This window comes from Uranotaenia lowii, chromosome 3 (genome assembly GCF_029784155.1).
Source record: "Uranotaenia lowii strain MFRU-FL chromosome 3, ASM2978415v1, whole genome shotgun sequence".
NCBI lineage: Eukaryota > Metazoa > Arthropoda > Insecta > Diptera > Culicidae > Uranotaenia > Uranotaenia lowii.
The window spans coordinates 63477804-63498783 of record NC_073693.1 but is presented as its reverse complement, the minus strand read 5'-3'; the positions used below and the strand labels follow the sequence as shown (position 1 = coordinate 63498783).

Below are 20980 nucleotides of genomic sequence, written 5' to 3'. Positions count from 1 at the left end.
TGTGGCCAGAATCCGTGCTCGAAAGCTGTACGACCAAGTGCTGACCAAGTTCGACGGATGTATTCTGATGGACGATGAGACCTACGTGAAGGCGGACTTTGGGCAAATCCCAGGTCAAAAATTTTATTTGGCGACGGCTCGGGGGGATGTACCTGCAAAATTTAAGTTCGTGTTTGCGGATAAATTCGCCCGCAAGTACATGATTTGGCAGGGGATATGCAGTTGTGGACAGAAAACCAAAGTCTTTCTCACTGACAAGACAATGACATCAGAAGTCTACAAAAAAGAGTGCCTACAGAAACGGATTCTGCCGTTTATTCGTGCCCACGACCGTCCAGTAATGTTTTGGCCGGACCTCGCAAGCTGCCATTACAGCAAAACGGTTATGGAATGGTACGCAACGAACGGGGTCAGCGTAATACCGAAGGACCTCAACCCCCCAAACTGCCCCCAGTTCCGGCCGATAAAGAAATACTGGGCAATCACGAAGCGGAGGCTTAAGGCAAAGGGAAAACTTGTTAGGAACATGACTCAAATGAAGAACTGGTGGAATCAAATCGCCAAAACGGTGGACGAAAAGGGTGTGCGCCGCCTAATGTGCCGTATTACGGGAAAAGTACGAGAATTTCTTCGAAACAGCAATGAATAATTTTTTTATTTTCTTTATGAAAGAGTAAAGAAAATGCTACATTTGTATGAAAAACAAATTATAAATTCGTTAATAAATGACTGAACTACACGCAATTGTTTGTGTTCCAATATTAAATGAAGCAGACTTTAATCTTTATATAGGAAGAATTAAACATGAGATATCTCACTTGCTTCAAGCTAAAACTGATCGTTAACTTGCCAGAAGGTCACATGCCAAATTTCAGTCCAAATCTGGATTCACTGAAAAGTATTTTAAAAAAGCAGACTTTGTTTGCTAGAGCTTTTAATAATTTCATGATATGATTTTGCAAATGTTATACAAATCAATAAATTTCCTGGCTATGCAAAGCAAATTTTTGAGATTTTTCATTCCCATCCTACGGTTTCACAGCTTTCAAATAAACATGTAGACTTCGGACCAACCAGATTTCATTGTATAGGTTAAGGTAGTGCCACCTCTATCCCGGTACTACTTCTCCTAAATAATGAAATGTTGCAGGGTAAAGTATGGTGTACGCTAATAAGTTTCCTCGCAAAAATGCTTTTTCGCTCTTTTCAACATCTGTAAATTTTCTTCTCACTTCTCTATCCATCTTTATCAATTTCAGAACTACTTTTCACCGATATGCCGAAAAATAAATTTACAAAATTAATTAACGGTGGTTAACTTATCTTAAAAATTAAAAAAAATTATTTTGAAAACAAAAATTTTGTATAACATCAAATATCCTTCTTATGGTAAAAGTTAGGTAGGTGGTTTGTTCACATGAATTGCAATAAGCAATACCGCAGCCCGATCCTTAAAAACACTGTCTAAAAATGTGTACTGGATGTGCGATGATCTTTTTGAAAATTCCCATTTTCGAAACCTTGCTTTTGCACCACCTCCTCAGCAGACAGGAGTAGCTCAACTTACCGAAGCTATTTCAGAACGAAGTTAATGTGCCTGCCACCTGCCACGCCTGTTCCAGTGCTAACGCCAGCTCGCCCTGATTTTCGTCGTGCGCTCAAACGATGCCGGGCTCCGGATCCTGCTGTTAATGAACCTTGCAAATTGGGTGCAAAGCAATCTTCAGCAGACGTTGTTTCGGTTCCTCTATGCACGAACGAAACCGAGAAGCTATTCTGGTTATACATTTCGCGTATAAAGCCAAAAGTAAGTGAAAACAGCGTCATGGAGATGGTGAAGGGGAACCTCGAAACTGACTCTGCGCAAGTTGTTAAACTGGTACCTTTGAGGCACCGACGTGAGTTCCATGAGATTCTTTTTTTTTTTAAGTGGTTCTCAATCCTGAATTCAAAGAAAAGGCGCTAAATCCGGAATCCTGGTCTAATGGTTTGAGTTTTCGCGAGTTCATTAATTATGATCGAAATGGTCAATTTCGTGGACCTTTTTAATGATGACCATGTGCCCTATCTGCCGACGAGTTGCGGGACTCATTGGGCCCCCCTACCCCTTAACCCATCCATTTGTGCTGACGATACTATAGACGATGAGCTGACTAACGGATCCATTTCTTCATGTTTCAACTGGACATCGGGACGGGATCGGGACCAATTATGCCAATTGGGAAGTTCTCTACTCTGGCCACCAACGACCGTCTGTTCCTGTTAAAAGACGTCCCGGTTTTCGGTGGTCCAAGGGGAGGCTTCCAATTGCCATGCCATGGCAAGTATCTGTTTTTATCGAACTCTTCGTCTAGTCACCCATCTCTGCCTTCTAGCGATGCACCGGCTATTCGTTACAATGCTGATATCAACGTAGTGCTGCAGCGTTCAATTCACGATATCTCGGCCAGCAGTAATGTTTCATCGACATCTAACTGGACATCGGGACGCACCAATCATGCCAATTCGGAAGTTCTCTAATCTGGCCACAACGACCGACTGTTCCTGAATTAAGTCGTCCCGTTTCTTGGTCAGGTGGCTCAGGGGGAGACTTCCAATTGCCATGCATCGGCAAGTATTCGTCATTTTTTACCATATCGCCTAGTCACGCATCTCTGCTTTCTAGTTCCACCCAGAGTGTGCCAGACCAATCATCTAGAATTGTTTCATCGAGCCGTTCAAATTATGAAGCATGGTGCTACTACCAAAACGTCCGTGGCTTACGCACCAAAACCGATGAATTGTATCTGGCAACGAATGATTGCAGTTATGACGTCGTCATTCTGACTGAAACCGGCCTGACTGACTCAGATTTTTGGAAATGAATACGCTGTTTTTCGCTGTGATCATAGTCCTCGAAACAGTGTCAAAAAATGCTTTGGAGGTGTCCTGATCGCAGTAAAACAATGCCACGCCAGTAGTTTTGTCGACACGGAAAATGGTAATGAGCTAGAACAAGTTTGTGTTGCTGCCACAATATATGGAAAAAGATTCCTATTCTGTGCTGTTTATATCCCACCTGATAAATAAGAGCTGCTGTGCCCAAATTGTTGAGTCCCACGTGGCCTCTATTCGTGAATTGTGCGCAAGAGCTTCTCGTGATGAATCCGTACTGGTTTGTGGCGACTATAACCAGCCTCGTTTGATGTGGGAAAAATGCGACATCGGAGCTGCTGCTGCTTGCTTGATCGATGGCAGAAACTCATTAAATCTTTCTCAGTTTAATGCAGTCAGAAATCACACTGGGAGAACATTGGATCTAGTTTTCGGCCCGAGTGAGGAAAAGATTGATGTTAGTAGCGCTCCTGAAGTATTAGTACCGATTGATTTGCATCACCCTCCCATTGTTTTCGATTTACATGTTGCTTCAACCGCCAGAGAAGTTTTACCGAATCAGTCGATAGGTAGAATAAGAACTCTAAATTTTCGGAAGACAAATTTTGCGCTTCTTTCGCACTATCTGAGATTCATTGATTGGGATGCAGTTTTAAATGCCTCATCGATTGACAACATGACAGAAACGTTTTGTAGCTTAATCAGAAGCTGGTTGAATGTGCATGTTCCAAGATTCAATCCACCTGTATCGCCTGCTTGGAGCACACCTACACTCCGACAACTACGGCGTGAAAGAAATGTTTGTTTGTGTAGCCTTCGCAAGAATCGGACAGAAGACTGTCAAGACGGGTTTAGAATAGCTAGCACAGCATATCGTCGACTCAATACCTCTCTCTACAAACTTCATGTCATGCGTTTACAATCCGGTCTGCGCAGTAATCCTCGACGTTTTTGGAAGTTTGTTAACTCAAAACGGAAATCCAACGCAATTCCTTCGTCCGTTCTTCCACGAGACTGAGGCTAACTCCCCACAAACGTGTTGCGGTTTGTTTGCTGAGTATTTTCGGTCAGTTTTCTCGGACAAGACCTCCTCAGAACGCGAGTGTATCGACGCCATTCGCCATGTTCCAATCGATGCCATAGACTTTAACACCTTTGAAGTCAATCAAGAAGTCGTCGAAGTTGCTGCTAAAAAACTGAAAAGCTCCTTTGCCCCAGGACCTGACGGAATCCCTTCAGTTATTCATTGTCGATGTATCGAAGCAGTATCATCTCCTCTGGCTCGAATTTTCAACCGATCCTTCCAACAACTGGTGAACGTCGTAACGTGAAACAATACCGTGGAATAACAAGCTTGTCTGCTGGATCAAAACTGTTCGTAATTGTAGTTAGCCAAGCCTTACAAGTAGCTTCTTCGCAGTACATTTCATCAAAAAAACATGGGTTTATTTCTGGAAGATCGGTATGTACGAACCTTTTAGAATACACGTCTTTCTGTTTGAATCAACTAGAGAATAAGAAGCAAGTTGATGCTGTTTAGACCGACATTAAAGCCGCATTTGACGCGATTGATCATCGAATTCTACTTGCAAAGCTTGCTAAGCTCGGTGTCCACAACAATATGATTCATTGGCTGAAGTCATTTTTAACTGACAGGTGCATAAGGATTAAGATTGATGATAGCATCTCTTTTCCGTTTACAAACCGATCCGGCGTCCCTCAAGGCAGCAATTTGGAACCTTTGTTGTTTGCTTTGTTTTTCAACGATTTGATTGCTAGCTTAGATAATGGAACATAAATTGCATATGCAGACGATCTTAAAATATTCGTTCCAATAGAATGCGCTGCGGATTGTGAATACCTTCAATCGTTGTTAGACAACTTTGATGAATGGTGTAGACGTAACAAATTATCTGTTAGTGTCTCAAAGTGTTCGGTCATAACTTTTCACCGAAAAAATTAACTGTTCTACATAACTACAACATCGGCAATGAGCACATAAATAGAGTATTCGAAGTTAATGATCTTGGTGTTATCCTGGATGATCAGCTTACCTTCAACAATCAACGTACTGTGGTCATCAATAAAGCCAAAAAACAACTCGGCTTTATCTTGAAAATAACGCGAGAATTCACAGATCCGTAATGCTTGAAGTCACTGTACTGTGCACTTGTCCGATCTATTCTTGAGCACGCTTCAATCGTATGGGCCCAATACCAGCTAAGCTGGATCTTACGAATCGAACGAGTGCAAAAGCGGTTTATCAGATCCGCCTTACGTCATCTGCCGTGGAACCATCCCGAAGATCTACCCCCTTATCCTCATCGGTGCCAGCTTTTAGGACTAGATTCTTTCGAATGTCGTCGGAAACTCAACAGGCCACATTTGTCGCTAAAATTTTGAACGGAGAAGTACAATCACCAAACCTGCTTAGGATGATCAGCTTTAGGGCTCCGTCGAGAATGTCACGATCTCATTCGCTGCTGTCGAGTCGAACTCATAGGACATGCTACGGTTACAATGAACCAATCAGCGCAATAATGCGCATATTCCAGGATGTTGAGCAATTACATCAGTTCGGAGAGCCATCAAGTCGTTTTGTTCGTCGGTTACACCAATCAAGATTGTTTCATTCTTTGTTTCATTCATTGTTCGATGAATTAATAATAATGAATAAATTGTACTGCAAGAATCAAGGAATATTTTTCATCCAAAGTTATTTTTTATTGGAACTTTCAGTACAGCTCTGGCGATTTTTGAATGAAAAATTCTGATTTCCCATACAAATTTCCATACAAAATCAAAACCCTTTGCGCTTATTCAGGAGTAGATGAATTGCTTCCAAAATTTTTATTGCTATTTCTATTTTCGAAATTGTTTTCAAATGAGTTAAAGATGTTAAGGGCAGTGGAAGCAACAGTTTCACTTATTTTTCCAATGCAAAGATCCAGATTCATTTGAATTAAAGCAACTGTGGTTCTTTCTCCCACCTTTCAAAAACATTCATCGGGTAACAGCTGTCAGCACAGAGATGTTTGCCCAAATGCCATTCCGGAAGTTCTCTGGAAAGCATATTAGTGCACTGATCCGGAAAAAAAATTCGTATGGAAAGTTTCTTCTGCTGCTGTACGATACTTAGGGGGCATCCATAAATTACGTAACGCTCCTAGGGGGGGGAGGGAGTAAGCTCTAGTGTTACGAATTGTGACATAGGGGAGGGGGGGAGGTATACTCATCGTTACGTAACGATTTTTTCTAAAAAATTCAGTTTAATCGCAGCTTTTTTGATATCATGCAATTTTTGCTGAATGATAAGCAAACCAAAATCAGCTTAAAATTTGTAAGCTTTAACAAGATTGAAACTAGTTTGTAACCATTCCTTTTTAAAGATTCTAAGATAGACTAAACGTGTATTGGATATCCGTTTAATAACCGTTTGAAAACCGAATATAAGGTACATTTACCCCCAAGAACTCAACCCAATCTTAAGACTGAAATTTGACTATTTTTTTCTCAATTGATTTTGATTATTCCGATCAGCTATTTTGATTATTCCGACGAATATTACTAAGTGGAATATATTTTGCATAACAAGTTATGCTGCTTGAACAAAATAAAGTAAACAAGGATCACCAGTTAACAAGCACAGAGCAACTCGTAATAAGCTAATTAATTTATTTTTATCAGAGAGTTATCATCAATGAGTACTAAGAAGCGATTTGGATGGATAATAATTCCGTTTAAAAAACGTTAAAAAAAATATGTTATTTTTTTCCTTCGAAAATCAGTGTTTAAAATCATGAGAAGATGGGGGGGGGGGGGTAATTGTCAGCGTTACGTAATTTTCATAGGGGGGGGTATGTCGAAGCGTTACGAATTGTGACATACGGGGGGGAGGGGGTCTAAAAAGTGCATTTTTTTGCGTTACGTAATTTATGGATGCCGCCTTATCGCACTGTGCTGAATGTTTCAGTGAAGTCAAAATACAAGTTTCTTTTTTTAAAGCTTTATTTTTTTAAGATCCTACAAATTTATCTATATTTCTTCACAACTATTAAACTGGTTAACAGTTTTTATTGCACAATAGTGGCTCCAGTAACTGCTGATTGAAAATAAAGCTTCATTTCCAACGAAAATCAATCTACAAACTATGTATCAGAAAAAGCTAAGGCTACGTTCCGAAACATGTTTACAATTCTCTTCACAGCATCAGAAAACCACACGAACGAGCAAAACGAAATTTATACTCTCTTATCTTTGCCATTTTTTTTTTCACCCCAATTTTTCCAGGTACGATGCGGCCACCTCAGTGGAAGATTCAGCTATCCCGGAGTGATGGAGGCCGCCTACGGGAAAGGTGGCTACTATCTGCTATCGCTGCTCCAGTTTATGTATCCTTTTCTCGGTAAGTTTCGGGATCATGCAAACGTGACTTCTCGATAGAGCCATCACTGCACTCTGTCGTAAAACCGCAACCAATCCGCCATACTTTGAAGATGGAGTTTTGGAGAGAAAAAAAAAGTTATCCCAATCTCTGATATGCCAAAGGGCAGCCGAAAAAGGTTGAACTGCTGCAACATGATGATCTAAAAATCTAAAAACTGGTGTAAATTTATTACATCCCCAATCTTTCATACAATTTCTACTTTCTTCCATCTTCTTTCTTCTTTCTTCTTTCTTCTTTCTTCTTTCTTTCTTTCTTCTTTCTTCTCTTTCTTCTTTCTTCTTTCTTCTTTCTTCTTTCTTCTTTCTTCTTCTTCTTTCTTCTTTCTTCTTTCTTTCTTTCTTCTTTCTTCTTCTTCTTTCTTCTTCTTCTTCTTTCTTCTTTCTTCTTTCTTCTTTCTTCTTTCTTCTTTCTTCTTTCTTCTTTTCTTCTTTCTTCTTTCTTCTTTCTTCTTTCTTCTTTCTTCTTTCTTCTTTCTTCTTTCTTCTTTCTTTTTTCTTCTTTCTTCTTTCTTCTTTCTTCTTTCTTCTTTCTTTTTCTTCTTCTTCTTCTATTAATAATATTAAAAATTATTAAATTAAGTTGAAAATTTTAATTACAATCTGCTTCCCATTTTATATTTTGTCACACTATTTTCTTCAAAGTGCAATGTACAATTCAACATAGATTTGTGGCGAAAATTCTCATCAACAATTGTTCCTCCTAATTTGTTACGATTTGTAAAGAGGATTATCACAGGTTCCGCGAGCTCCCATGTACCCTACTTACACGTTTTTCTGCAATACTTTTCCTGTAAAGGTAGAACCACGATGAGAAAAAAACTCCAACCTGTGCAAAACAAACTACAAGAAAGTATTAGCGGAACAATTCTGCAACAGTTCGCCCGGCTAATGAATAAAGTATTTTTATGTTCCAGTGAGAGGTAAAAAAAATAAAACTTCGCCACCATGTACGAGGGTAATGGCATCCGAAAATGTTGAATGGATTCACCGTTTGTAATCACATAAGAGTCGCGTTCATCTATCCAACCTGTTTACTTACCCTTTAAAACTTTATCTGTTGAATTTGTGTTTTTATTAAATATTTTTATTCTATAATTTTTTTCGTACATAAACGAAACAATTATAGGACATTTATACATTCTCCACCGTTAAACCAGGAGCAAAGATGTTTTCGGTATTGTGAAGTGAACTTTACTATAATTTACGACAATGCTACGATCGGATTTGAAAGGAGGGGAAGATTTTGTCCTCCGTTCATGAGTAGCAGCTATAAAACAAAAACTTGCAGGACAATCAAAGCTTAATTTTGTCATACCATTCGTCAAATTTAGTCGAACTATTGATGATAGGGATGATTTTTTTATAACATTAGTTTTAAAGTTTCTGGAATAAGTAATATATGATTTTTGAGTATTTTTTTTAAGCACCGGTGATAAACATTGATTCATATTTTGATTACGGTTTGTGTATGTTGAGTATTGCTGAAAAAGTACTCATGCAATTCGTTGATAATCCATCAGTGATATCAGTTGAATTGATTGTTTTTCAATGCCACAAGACATACTCCTACCTCCTATACGATTAATTTTAGAAAAATTCTCAATATCTACAATGTAATTTGAAGTTTTAACTGAATACCGTGAAAAAGCTACTTTTTTTTCATTTATTATTTATTTAAATGCCATCCGTTTTCAGATTTCAATTGAAACATAATAATATTCATTCAAGTTTCAAAAACATTTTTGAGGTATGTCCACGTAAACATGACCCAAACCCCTAACCCCTTCACCGTGGTCATTTTCAAACAACATTTTCAAAAAAAAAAACAGGAATTAAAAATGGAACCGGGAAAACCGGGAAAGAACCTGGAATGTTGGATCAAAACCGGGAAAATTCTTTCTTAATCGTTTTACTCATATATAAACCTATTGAATTCAAAGTCCATTCACCTCACCTAGACTGATTTTTTTCTAGTTTTTTCTCAGAAGCTTTACATTTCATTGTCTTTTATTTTAGGTTAGCCAACGATTCGAAAAAGCTAGAAAGTATCGGGATTTGAATTCCATAAGGAAGTTATTGAGAAATCAAGATTATTTTTTTTTTTCAAAAATCGCAATTTTTGTGCTTATACATTTCCAGTATTCCAGTTTCAATTCTAAAATATTTTGTACGTAGCAGAAAAAAATATCCTGAATAAACTATTTCCTAGCTAACAGATATTGTGCAGTGGAAAATAAAAAAAAACACATGAATAAACCTAGAAAAATGGTGAAGTTTTGTTTTTTTTTTGTATTTTTTTTTTAAATAAGGCTGGAACAAATATCAATTTCTTCTTTTGTCACCCCCCCCTTTGAAATTTCCAAAAACCCGAAGGGGGGGAAAAAATAAAGTTTGAAGTAATTTATGAAAATTTCGATAAAAAATTCCAATATCTGAAAGATTACAAGACCAAAAAACAAATTTAAGAATATGGGAGTTATTCCACCTTCTGTTTTCTTGATTTGATTGAATTATTTGATAAAAATTTACTTGATTTATATGTTTTGTGCAACGATATAGTATGCAATTTTTGTTGCATACAAGCTTCCGGGCAATTTATTCCCATTTATTTGTTTTTCGCATTATTTTTTATTGTCCCCCCCCCTCGCGATGTTCCAACTCCGAGTGACAAAAGAAGGATTTGAAATTTGTTCCGGCCTAATAGTGTTATTTATTGTAAGATTTTTTAAACTATACCTTAGTGCGCTTTCTTAACAAATCTCAGGAAAAATAAACCAGACAGTCTAAATTCAGAACCAAGCAAAAAGAAATAAAAAATTTATAACATAACGACTTCCAAAAAGTGGTGTGAATTAATTTTTTTAATAAATATAACACATGGTTGTTTTAAATATGTTTTAAGGTAGTTTTTGTTATATTAATATGTTATATTAATAGCCAAATTTTGAAAAGGGTTTACGAAAGTACACGTTTAAAAAAAAAACATGGATCAAGTTTCATTTCATTGAGATAATATTTTGAAAAATTTAATTCTTGGTTCAAGGTCTTTGTAATTTTTTGCGTTTACTCCATTTGATAAGAAATGTAAATAGTTACTAATCATATGTGAATGAGTTTTGTAATCATATTTGTTATAATTAAAAAAAAAAAAGAATTTAGAGAGCAAATTTTACCCTAAGCATGGGTTTAAAAATTTGGATTAAGATTTCAATATATTTAATAGGTACAATGTACCTGGGCACCGTTCAAATATTACGTAACGCAATTTTCGAGCATTTTCAACCCCCCCTCCCCCCTACGTAACACATTCGTCTCAAAATTTCTAAGCAAAATCCACAAAGCGTAACAAACTGCTACACCCCCCCCCCCCTTCCCCTAAAAGCGTTACGTAATATTTGAATGGTCCCCTGATACATAAACTTAATTTTTGCGACGTTGGACTGAAAAATCTCAGAAATAAAATTATTATACCAAATTCAAAATCCAGCACACATAATTAAGGCTCTAAAAACGCATTTTAAAAATTTATTCAAATGAAACCCAAGAAATAAACTTCAAGACGAGAATCGAAATAAAATTTCAGAAGGTTTAAGAAAAAGAAGATTCAGCAAAATCTGTTCTCAAAAGTGTGTAGGAAAAATTTCTATTATAATATCAATCAGTAACGAATTATGAATCAAAATTTAAAATTTAGTTTTGATTTATGGATCAGTAATTTAATATAAGGAGAAGGTGATCATTTTAACAAAGTTTTGCAGGATTCAGTGAAGGTTATACAAAATTTGTTTTGCAGCATTACTTTTTAACCTGCTAGTTTTTTTGAGTAAAAAATCCCAATTTAAATACAATTATAAAAATGTCTTTTATTTCGTTAAAAAAAGACACTGTTATAATTTTTGTTTATGTAATTTCATACCAGGAAAATTAAAATTATCTATCGTTTAAACCGGGAAATAACCGGGAATTTGAAAATGGAAACTTGTTGGTCACCCTGCTTTTAGTTACGTGTTTAATATATGTACATTATTTTACAACGCCATTTTTAACATTGATGAAATCCTTGAATACCTATTGTTTAAAATAATAAGAAGATAGTAAAAAAATATCTGTGTTATTTTTTTTCGAGCCTTCAAATTTAAAATTATAAAAAAAACTTGGGGAGTATTTTTCAACGTTAGATAATTTTCATTACGAATCGTAACTTGAAATTTAATACATACGAGGTGAGGGGATAAAAAGTGCAATTTTTGAGTTAGGTAATTAAGTGGAAAATTTCCTTTAAAAAATTTATAAATTGACACAAAAACCATAAGCATGCTCGATTCCACAGAAGAAATAAAATTGATGTTAATTTTCAGAACAGAATATTGTTGGTATACTTAGCTGTTTGAGAGTGCAGTAAATTTCAATACATTGTTGTTTAATCTAAGTTCCCCAGTAAAAGTTTTGTTCGAAAATTACACCGAGGTTATACACTTTGGCAACGAAAGTCAGGGGTTAAAAATTAAGAATTAGTCAGGAGAAATAAGTGAACGTTTAGATTTATCGATGAAAAGGGCTTGGGTTTTCGAGGCATTTATATGAAGCAAATTATTGGTTGAGCATTGGGAAATACTCAAAAGATCCAAAAGATATTTTCAAAGTCAAATGAGAGCAGTTATTTTTGCCAAAGTTACAAAAATACAGTTGCACATCATCGGCAAACATATGGATGGACCAATGAGAAAGCATACGTGGAAGATAGTTAATGAACATTGAGAATAAGATTGGCCCCAGAACAGAACCTTGCGGAACTCCTGATTTGATTTTTACAAATCTCGATAAATTTTTCTGGTAAAAGACCGCTTGTTGCCGATCCCCCAAGTATAATTTTATGATGTTTGCTGCGGATGCAGAAACGCGATCGTAAGCCTTCGAAAAATCAATCAAAAGAAGTATGGCAATTCCTGTCTTGTAAATGCATTCGGCAATATCATCATGTACTTTTATCAAAGTACTTTTAGCACTATGATTTTTACGAAAATCAGATTGGAAATCATGCAAAAACTCGTTTCGATTTATAAGCAAAGATATTTGTTCTTTTAAGAACTTTAGACAACCCACAGAGCAGGCTTATGGATCCTGAATTAGAAAATTTTATCACAGTTTGATTTTTTAGGCAAAGGTAATATTTTCGAAACTTTCCAATCAACATTTGGATTAGGCTAAATGGGATGTTATCGAAACTAGTCGCATTTGATTTGATAGAATACATGGCGTTAATAATTTCAAAATCTTCAACTAGCCTGAATCTGAATCCATCGGTTCGAAGTGGCAGTGTAAACGAACGTGGACATTCAGTAAAATTTGTAGTAAAATAAGCTTCAATTTCATTAATTTCAACTGCTGAGAAGTCACTAGTTTGATAAGGTTTGGAGCATTTTTCAGTTGAACCAATATTCTTGATGTTTCTCCAAACAGCTTTAAGTGGAAGATTGGAGTCGATTCATTTTTGTCGAAGTTCCTTTTAGCATTTTGAATGAGAGTGTTAACTTTATTTATTACCAGTTTAAAAAAGAACAAATTATCCGAAGTTTTATTGTTTCTACAGTTTTGATAAGCCAGATTTATATTAATAATTTAAAATTGTATATCATTGGAAAACAACAAATTTTTCATGAATTTTCTAAACTTGAAAGGAACCTAATTCATGAAACATTTATGAATGAGCTCAATATTCAGAATATATTAGGGTCTCTAATAAGGACTGTATTCGAATAAGATGAAACACTTTCATTTGTGAATAACTTTAAAACGGATTGATGAAAATTGATGAAATTTTCTGTGATACTACCTAGTTATGTAATGTTCACTTGTGCAAAATTTTGTGGCGATCTGTCAAGTGGTTTAAGAGCGTCTAACGAATAAAATCGTTTACCAAAATTTTTGGGAAGGATCGTGAAAAATTTTAGAAAGTCCCATTGAGAGACCCCAAAACTGCTGGAAATCAGTTATGCGCCCATAATTCATGAGGTAAATCATGCTAAAAGTCCTAAAAGGTCTTACTGTGAGCTTTAATTTGAATAAAAGTTAGAATGATCATTTCCATGGAGGTATGGGAAGTGAGGGGTTGAATAAAGCGCAATCCGAACATTTCAATTGGAGAAGTGATAAAGCAGGTCATTTATCTGTCTGATTCGCCCAACATACAAAAAAAAAACAGATCAAGCATCGTGTCTTAATGATAGAAAAGCTGTTCATCGAAAAAATAATCAAAATACGATGGTGAAATGGTGCACAAAATAGCAGACCCGATAGGGGGGTGCTATTTTGAAATCCTTCTAGCGGCCACCTGGCTAATCTTCTGTCAGAAACTTTTAATTGACAAGCTTCACCTGAATGTTATGCAGAAGAACGAGAAGAAAAAATTAAAAAAAGGTATATCTTGTACTAAATTTATCTGACGTTCTGTGGAAGATTAAAATCGATAAGTGGTACATAACGATTGGCACATTGAACGGCCAAATATACACAAAAAATGCCTTCAAAGTCGACCGTTTTCCTTCCATAGCACTTTCGAAGCATTCTCAAAGTTTAATACCATGTTTTTTGGGAATTTGAAGTCGTGCCATTATGAGAAAACTGTGGAGGAGTGATAAAAAGTTAATAATGCTGTTTTCTGGCAGAAGAAGGACAATCTACTTAACTTGTCATAACTTCGAAAAAATAGACAAATTAGAGGTATTTTGAAGATCAGGCTCCAGGAAATAGATAACGTCAACAAAAATAGCTTTGATTTAGAAAAATACTAGTTCATAGTGTAGATGGCCCAAACATTTTGGTCAATGAATTTTTCATAAGACGCTATCTCAAAAATCACTCTATAGATCCCCACAAAATTTTGCACATGTGAACATTACATAACTAGATAGCATCACTGACAATTTCATCAATTTTCATCCATCCGTTTTAAATATATTCATAAATGAAAGTATTGCATTTTTTTTTTTTCGATCACAGTCCTTACTAGTGTATCTTTCATAATATATATCTTGAAGCGCTGAATTTAAACTATTGAAATCCTAGTTTGTGTAATCGCCATAATAGTATCCTGAAACAGAATGATCACGTTCGAAGTTGAGTGTAAAGAAAATAAGATAGTGGTGAGAGACTCCAAGAACTGAGACTTGATTGAATATGGATACTAATTCTGATGAATTTTTCAACAGCAGATCGAGTAAATTGCATCCTGAATTGCGAAAAAATGATGGTTTCTTGCCTACACTACTTAATGATAACACTGAGTAACAAAAAAAGATTTTTTGAAAATAGACCAGGGTTTTCCAACTGAATTAGACTAATATTGACGCCCTGAGTCCGAAAATGACCATGGTTTTGTTCAATCAGGTCAGGATATTAGAATACATAAATTTTAAAAAGTCGCATTTTTCGCCAAAAAAGTTGACCTGATACAGCAAAATCAATGTGATATTCTAACTCAGGACACAAAAATTAGTCTAAATCAGCTGAGAAACCCCAGACTATTTTTTGGCTGTCACCCAGTGTAATAACTGTAAAGAATCTTCAAATCTCTGGAAAAATGATTCGCTTCATCAAATCCGTTTACCACCTATAAAAAAAGTATGTTCATAGTTGAGTTCAAATTCACGGAAATGGTTGATAGGAGTTTCAGGACAGTCATTTCTCTGAGGATAATAAACTTTGTATGATAGAACTAAGGAAGTTTGCTACTATTTTTTGCAAATGAGTGTTTCATTCCTATGTCAGCAAAATGGATCATTTCCATTTTTCGGCATTTTAGTAGGGGAGAGTGGGGAATCGTGGGCCATGGAGAAATGTGGGCCACTTTTAATATCTCAAATGTGTGTTAAGATAAAAATCTCACACCAACTGTCATCGTTGTCGCTTTGCGTGAGCATATATTTCTATATGTTGTTGACTTAAATACGCATCATATGCTTCTTTTATTTATCAAGCTAATAAAAGTCAGAAAAAATCTATTACATAATTTAAAAAAACACCCGCTAATGATATCGATAGGGAACCTAAAGTTCATAACAAAAATATGCTCATAAGCTTGTGATCTTAGTTTTGTCATGATCTTTCACGTGGAAAAGGAATTTTTGATGAAACATCAATAAGACACACAAACGCAACCAATTTGCAAATGATAGCTTGTGGGGAATCGTGGACCACACATCTTGTACCACCTATATTTATATGTTTTTATACACATTCAGAACTTAAAATACGTTTTCCCTATCTGTAAAGTTTTCTTATGCCAAATCAAGAGTTATGAAAAATATTTTGTCCATCCTATATAAGAAATTTAGCCAAAACGGTCGCGAGCCGAGTTTTGGAATCACTTCGATCATACACAGCTCTCTTTTTTATTTCATCATCTGAAATTGCTTTAAAATAACGAAATGAATTATGAAATCACAGTTTTAGTTCAACTGATAAACTTTAAATATTATTGAGTCAATTTGGATTTGGTGGCCCACGATTCCCCACCATTTTTCAAAATCCAAAAAATATAGCTTTTTTAAAACAGTCAGAATTAGGGGAAAACAACTTATTAAAAAATTTAAAAAAATACCTTATGATACCTTGAAAATGTAGAAAACCAAACCATTTTTTATTTTCATTTTATTTTTTATAATAAAAAAGTTATGGAACAACGAAAAAAAGTGGCCCATGATTCCCCACTCTCCCATACCAAAGTAGACTCTACAGTCTACGTCAAAAGTAGGCACACTTACTCTACATCCTCTTCATTAAGAAATTAAATAAAACGATGTTAAATTCAAATTAATACATCAAAGATTTGTGGTTATATACTGTCTAGAAGAAATATTAAGGTACCTAGCAATAAATTGTGAAGAGATGGGCTTTAAAATAGTAAAGAGAAAATGTCGATGTTCATTATTGGTATGATTATCTAATCGGGACAAAAGGCTTCGGAGACTTCTTGTTTTGCTGAATCGTCAAATTCAAAACATGAAAGCACGAAGCATAAAATTACAAGCCTACATCCCTACTCACCGAGGAGACCATCATACATTTCGTATCGATGTCTCCTACGATTTGTTCTGGTAAACATTATGCCGAGTATCTTGATAATAAGAACCTTTCGATTACATGCTTTTGTTAGAAAAAGCAGTCTTGTAGTCTGATTTCCAGTGTGGCCAGTATGTTTTTAAATGGTATATTAGACTTTCAAAAGAAAATTCTCATGGTTATTATTATAAAACTTGTTAAAAAAAATTACGTTTCAGATGCATAAATAAAAATTTTCACAACACAATTTGTTTTGACGAATGAAGTGAAAAAATTCGGGCAAATCCGGACTTTTTTAATGAAATCCGGGCAACCGGGTCGGGCCGGACTTTTTTAAAATTTTGTTGTAAGTATCCGGGCAAACCCGGATAAAACCGGGCGATCTGGCAACCTTAACCTATCTTGAAATCAATCATGAATAGCCAATAAGATTTATTTTGATTATGAATGGACCGAGTGAATTTAAGGAATTATGTTCGTCAAGTTATGTCGTGAGACGGAATACTATGTAAATAAAAATAAATTTATTATGAAATTTTTTGATGCATTCCGGGTTTAATGACATCAGGTGGATGTGACTAGCCAATCAAGCTAAGATAAGCCAAATATCTAGGAGCATAGGAGGCGTAGAAAAAACTAAGGATCGCTCCATTTAGATAATTGGATCTGAATTTTAACACTCTCTAACACAACCCATTCATAGGTTTTAAATTATGGATTCGCAGACTTTCAGAGGATTCCATAGTTAGCGATAGTAGCTAACCTCTGTTTTTGGATATTTTCAAATTAGTTTTGGAAAATGTGGGAACAAGAGGGTGCAACTAGAGCCTGAAGAGTATTCTACTTATATTATTTTCTTTATCATTCCTTCCTCACCCCCCTGGCCATCATGAAATAAATCGTCTTCGCATTAATTTAATGAAATTTAAATCACATTTATATCCTCTTCGTCTCCTAAATGATTTTTCAACAAGTATTATGGTCGAATAGTTGATTTGCAACTGTTTTCGGGTTTTTCGGGATGTTCGCAATCGCTTCATGTAAATACACCACAGATTGATCTCAATTTTTATTACCTTCTTTCAAATTGCAGCGATGATTTCCTACAACGTGGTCGTCGGAGATACTCTGTCAAAGGTCCTAGTTCGCTTCGTTCCGTCCTGGGGCAACTCGATGCTGGCCGTCCGTTTCGGGGTAGTTTTCGTGGTCACAGTCACAGTAATTATCCCACTCTGTCTGTATAAAAATGTGTCCCGGTTGGCCAAAGTCAGCTTCCTCAGCCTGGCATGTGTAGTCGTCATTCTACTGGCTGTTGTTTACAAACTGATCGGCGGGGATTATGCTGTCGTGTAAGTATTTACATACTGTAAGGGGTCAACAACCTAAAAGACCAACTTTAAGAGATATTATTTTAATTATCAGTTTGTCAGTTGCTTCTTACCCCTTTATGCCAGACAGGTTGTAAAAAAAACTGTTACCAACAACAAACATTTACAAACATTCCATTTACACAAACCATCCTACAGGCAACTTTTAGAACTCAATTAAGGCTCTACGCTACGCTGTGGCTGGAACATTATCTTTTGTTATTTAAAACAAGCACCGCAAAACGACCCGATGCAACAACTTTCACGACTAATCAGAGTTGTTAATAATTTTATGGCGTTTGTTGTGGCCTGGCCTTTCCCCGAGAGGAAAAGGAAACCAGCAGAGGCACAGCTCTCATTAAATAAAAAATCCTACTAACCAACAAGCCACTCATCGTCGTCGTAACAAAGCTGAACAATTAAACTGTAACGTTTTATTCCGCAGTTTTTCCACCCCCACGGTAATTTATCCTTTCTTTTCACCGTCAATCTTTTGAACTTTTACGCACCCACCCGTCGTGGCGGAAATAACCCCAACTCAACGAACGGTTCTCGGAAACCGCAACGTGGAACAACATCCAACAGGCCCGATACTCCAGAATCCTGGCGGTTTGCTCACAGCGATCTGATTCCGGCCGTCGGCATAATGGCGTTCGGTAAATATTGCATGAGAACTTTTTTTCAGCTCAGTTAAACTGGAGGATAGTAATGACTTCAACGAAATATCACAGTCAATTTCAGAGAAAATTCAATACACAAGACCTTTTATATTCCATGCATAATTGTAAGACATTTTTTGTGAGATATTTCATTCGGAAGGAATTTTTTACTTAGGTAGTTGAATATTCAAACAAAAACAAAGAATTTATTTTTGATTGAATATTCTAACATATTTTACTTCAAAATTCTCATAACTCATTGGTATGAAAGCTACAGTTTCGACTCACGTTTATTGACAGTTTCACCAAGAAGACCACATTTTGCCATTTGAATCGTATATTTTTGAAACGTGGTGTCTTTCTGATTGCAAAACTGTGAAAAAAGTAATCAAACTCGCCCGAACTTGGTAGGTATAACCAGTTAAAAATGATTATTTATGTTGAGTATTTTCAAAATACCCCGTTCGAATTTTTATACTGTGTTTTCAGCATAAGTATGTAAATTTGCTATTCCTTAAACTTTTTTGAAGATATTTCAAATAAAAAATTGCTTGCAAAAAAGTTATTGTTAACAAACTCAAATCAATTTTATAGTCATTGTAACGTTGGTCATTTGCCTCAAAGACACTATAAATACACGCTCCTTTTTTAAACTCAAAATTAAGTAGTTTTGGTTCAAAACAGCACTTCAGTAGCAGCCCTCAACTTTAAGTTTGACTGGGCAATCGCAAAACTAAGTTTTGCTAGGCATACTCAATACTAAGTTCGGCAGCCGAACTCAACTTTATCCTTTTTATTCGAGGGTTGTTTATTTTCAGAGAATTAAAGGATGGTTAAAATTTTTTGTACCCGGATGTTGCTCTTCCGGTACATTGCATTGCACATTACAAGTGAAAAGTTTTGACACTTCCGACGAAAGAAAACTTCCGGATGTTACTTCCCACGGGAAGTAAATAACATCCGGAAGTTTCCGGACATTCCAAGCCGCTCACCATATGATGACAATGACGGACAGAATTTTACGCTAACACGGCGGACATCCATTATGAAGTTCCTTTATAGTCTTCCGGTAATTATTCCGGAACGACAAAATTTTGCGTCGTGTTTGTTGGTTGCTGTTCCGGGTCGAAGTGAACTCGCTAAGTGTTCTCAGTCCAACAAAGGAGAGTTAAATTTTTAGTTCACAAGGTCGAACTCAGCTTTGATCTCTCGCCGAAGGAAAAAAGGGATCAATTTTGAGTTCGCAGTTCGAACTCCGTTTTGAACCATCGCAAGGGGGAAAAAGGGTACTTAATTTTAAGTTCATAGAATCGAACTATGTTTTGAACCACGGTCGTACTTAATTTTGAGTTAAAATAAAGGAGCGTGTAAGTCAAAAACGCATAGATTCGGCAGAAAATAATTTTGATCGCTTTTTTACATGGTTCATCCCTGTGTGTGCTGTCTAGCTGTGACATTCGGATCCCTTGAATCCCAAAATTTTATTCCAACTGTAGGAGCACCACAAGGAAGTAATTTGGGCCCGTTATTGTTCAAGTTGTTTAGTAAATATTTTAACAGGCTGCTTGTTGGATGTGGAGTACTCATGTATGCGTATGATTTGAAAATTTTGCTGATCGTTGACAGTTTATTGGATTGTCACATATAGACTGTTTTGAAAATTATAAATACACTTTCTTTATTAAATGATTTTTTCCAAAACATTTTGTTCTAAATTTTTCTGCAAAAATTTTTTTTTAATTTATAATTCATTTCGCATTAGTTTATGTAGGGAAGGCGAGTTCTCTTACTTTTCTCCTAACACTACTCATCAGCTTCTGCACAGAGCTTTCTCCGACCATTTTTACCACTTTAACCCTTCGTTTCATAAAGTAACAAATTTGCAACAATTAATTAAAGTTGTTGTAAATTATGCAGAAATTCAAATAGTCAACTTTTTTCTTCATAACAATCATATTTCTAACTTCAAGATACCATTCATTTAAAAAAAATGAATTTCCGAGTATATATGTACAAACTAGACCAACTTCAATCTGAAAAATATAAAATGTTAAAATTGGCTTATTTTTCAGAACTTTGACCTAGTCCAATTCGCACCGAGGAAAAAAATTTGACTGGAAAAAATATTTTCGCATTTTCAGTAATGCAATTAACACAATAGAATATAATTTGAAGATTTTTTTTTTATTTTTGTCTGATATAATGGCCTTTTATTAATTGTTGCAAATTTGCAACATCATGCAACGGTAGCACCTTTAGTTACGTATATGGGCTACAAAGTGTGTTTTCGAAAGTTTCATCGTTTAAACAGTGTATATGTGTCCCGATGAAAGTATTATTATTTTAATATTATATTATCATGTTATTGAGACATTTTTAAAAATAGTGCAGATCCATTAGCCTCTAACTGAACAAAATGGCTACTAACTGTAGAAATATGGAAAAAAACAGTGAAAAATCCTTTTGACTAGATCATCAACCATTCGTATCATAAAGTTAAAACAATGGCATTAATTACGAAACCTCGTTAGAAATCCTGCATGAATGTTGAAAAATTGTATTTCCAAAGGGTCA

The 20980-nt window shown here is 35.7% G+C and overlaps 1 protein-coding gene across 11 annotated transcripts in view; it reads left to right on the top strand.

Moving 5' to 3' along the window:
* Positions 1-20980, top strand: part of LOC129757898 (putative sodium-coupled neutral amino acid transporter 11) — a 170532-nt gene that overhangs the window by 125136 nt on the left and 24416 nt on the right. For all 11 annotated transcript variants that reach the window (XM_055755284.1, XM_055755283.1, XM_055755282.1 and 8 more), the window contains exons 5-7: positions 7165-7279; positions 17474-17729; positions 18333-18403. In XM_055755284.1, the coding sequence (XP_055611259.1) occupies positions 7165-7279; positions 17474-17729; positions 18333-18403 (442 nt within the window). The remainder of the gene's footprint in view (positions 1-7164; positions 7280-17473; positions 17730-18332; positions 18404-20980) is intronic.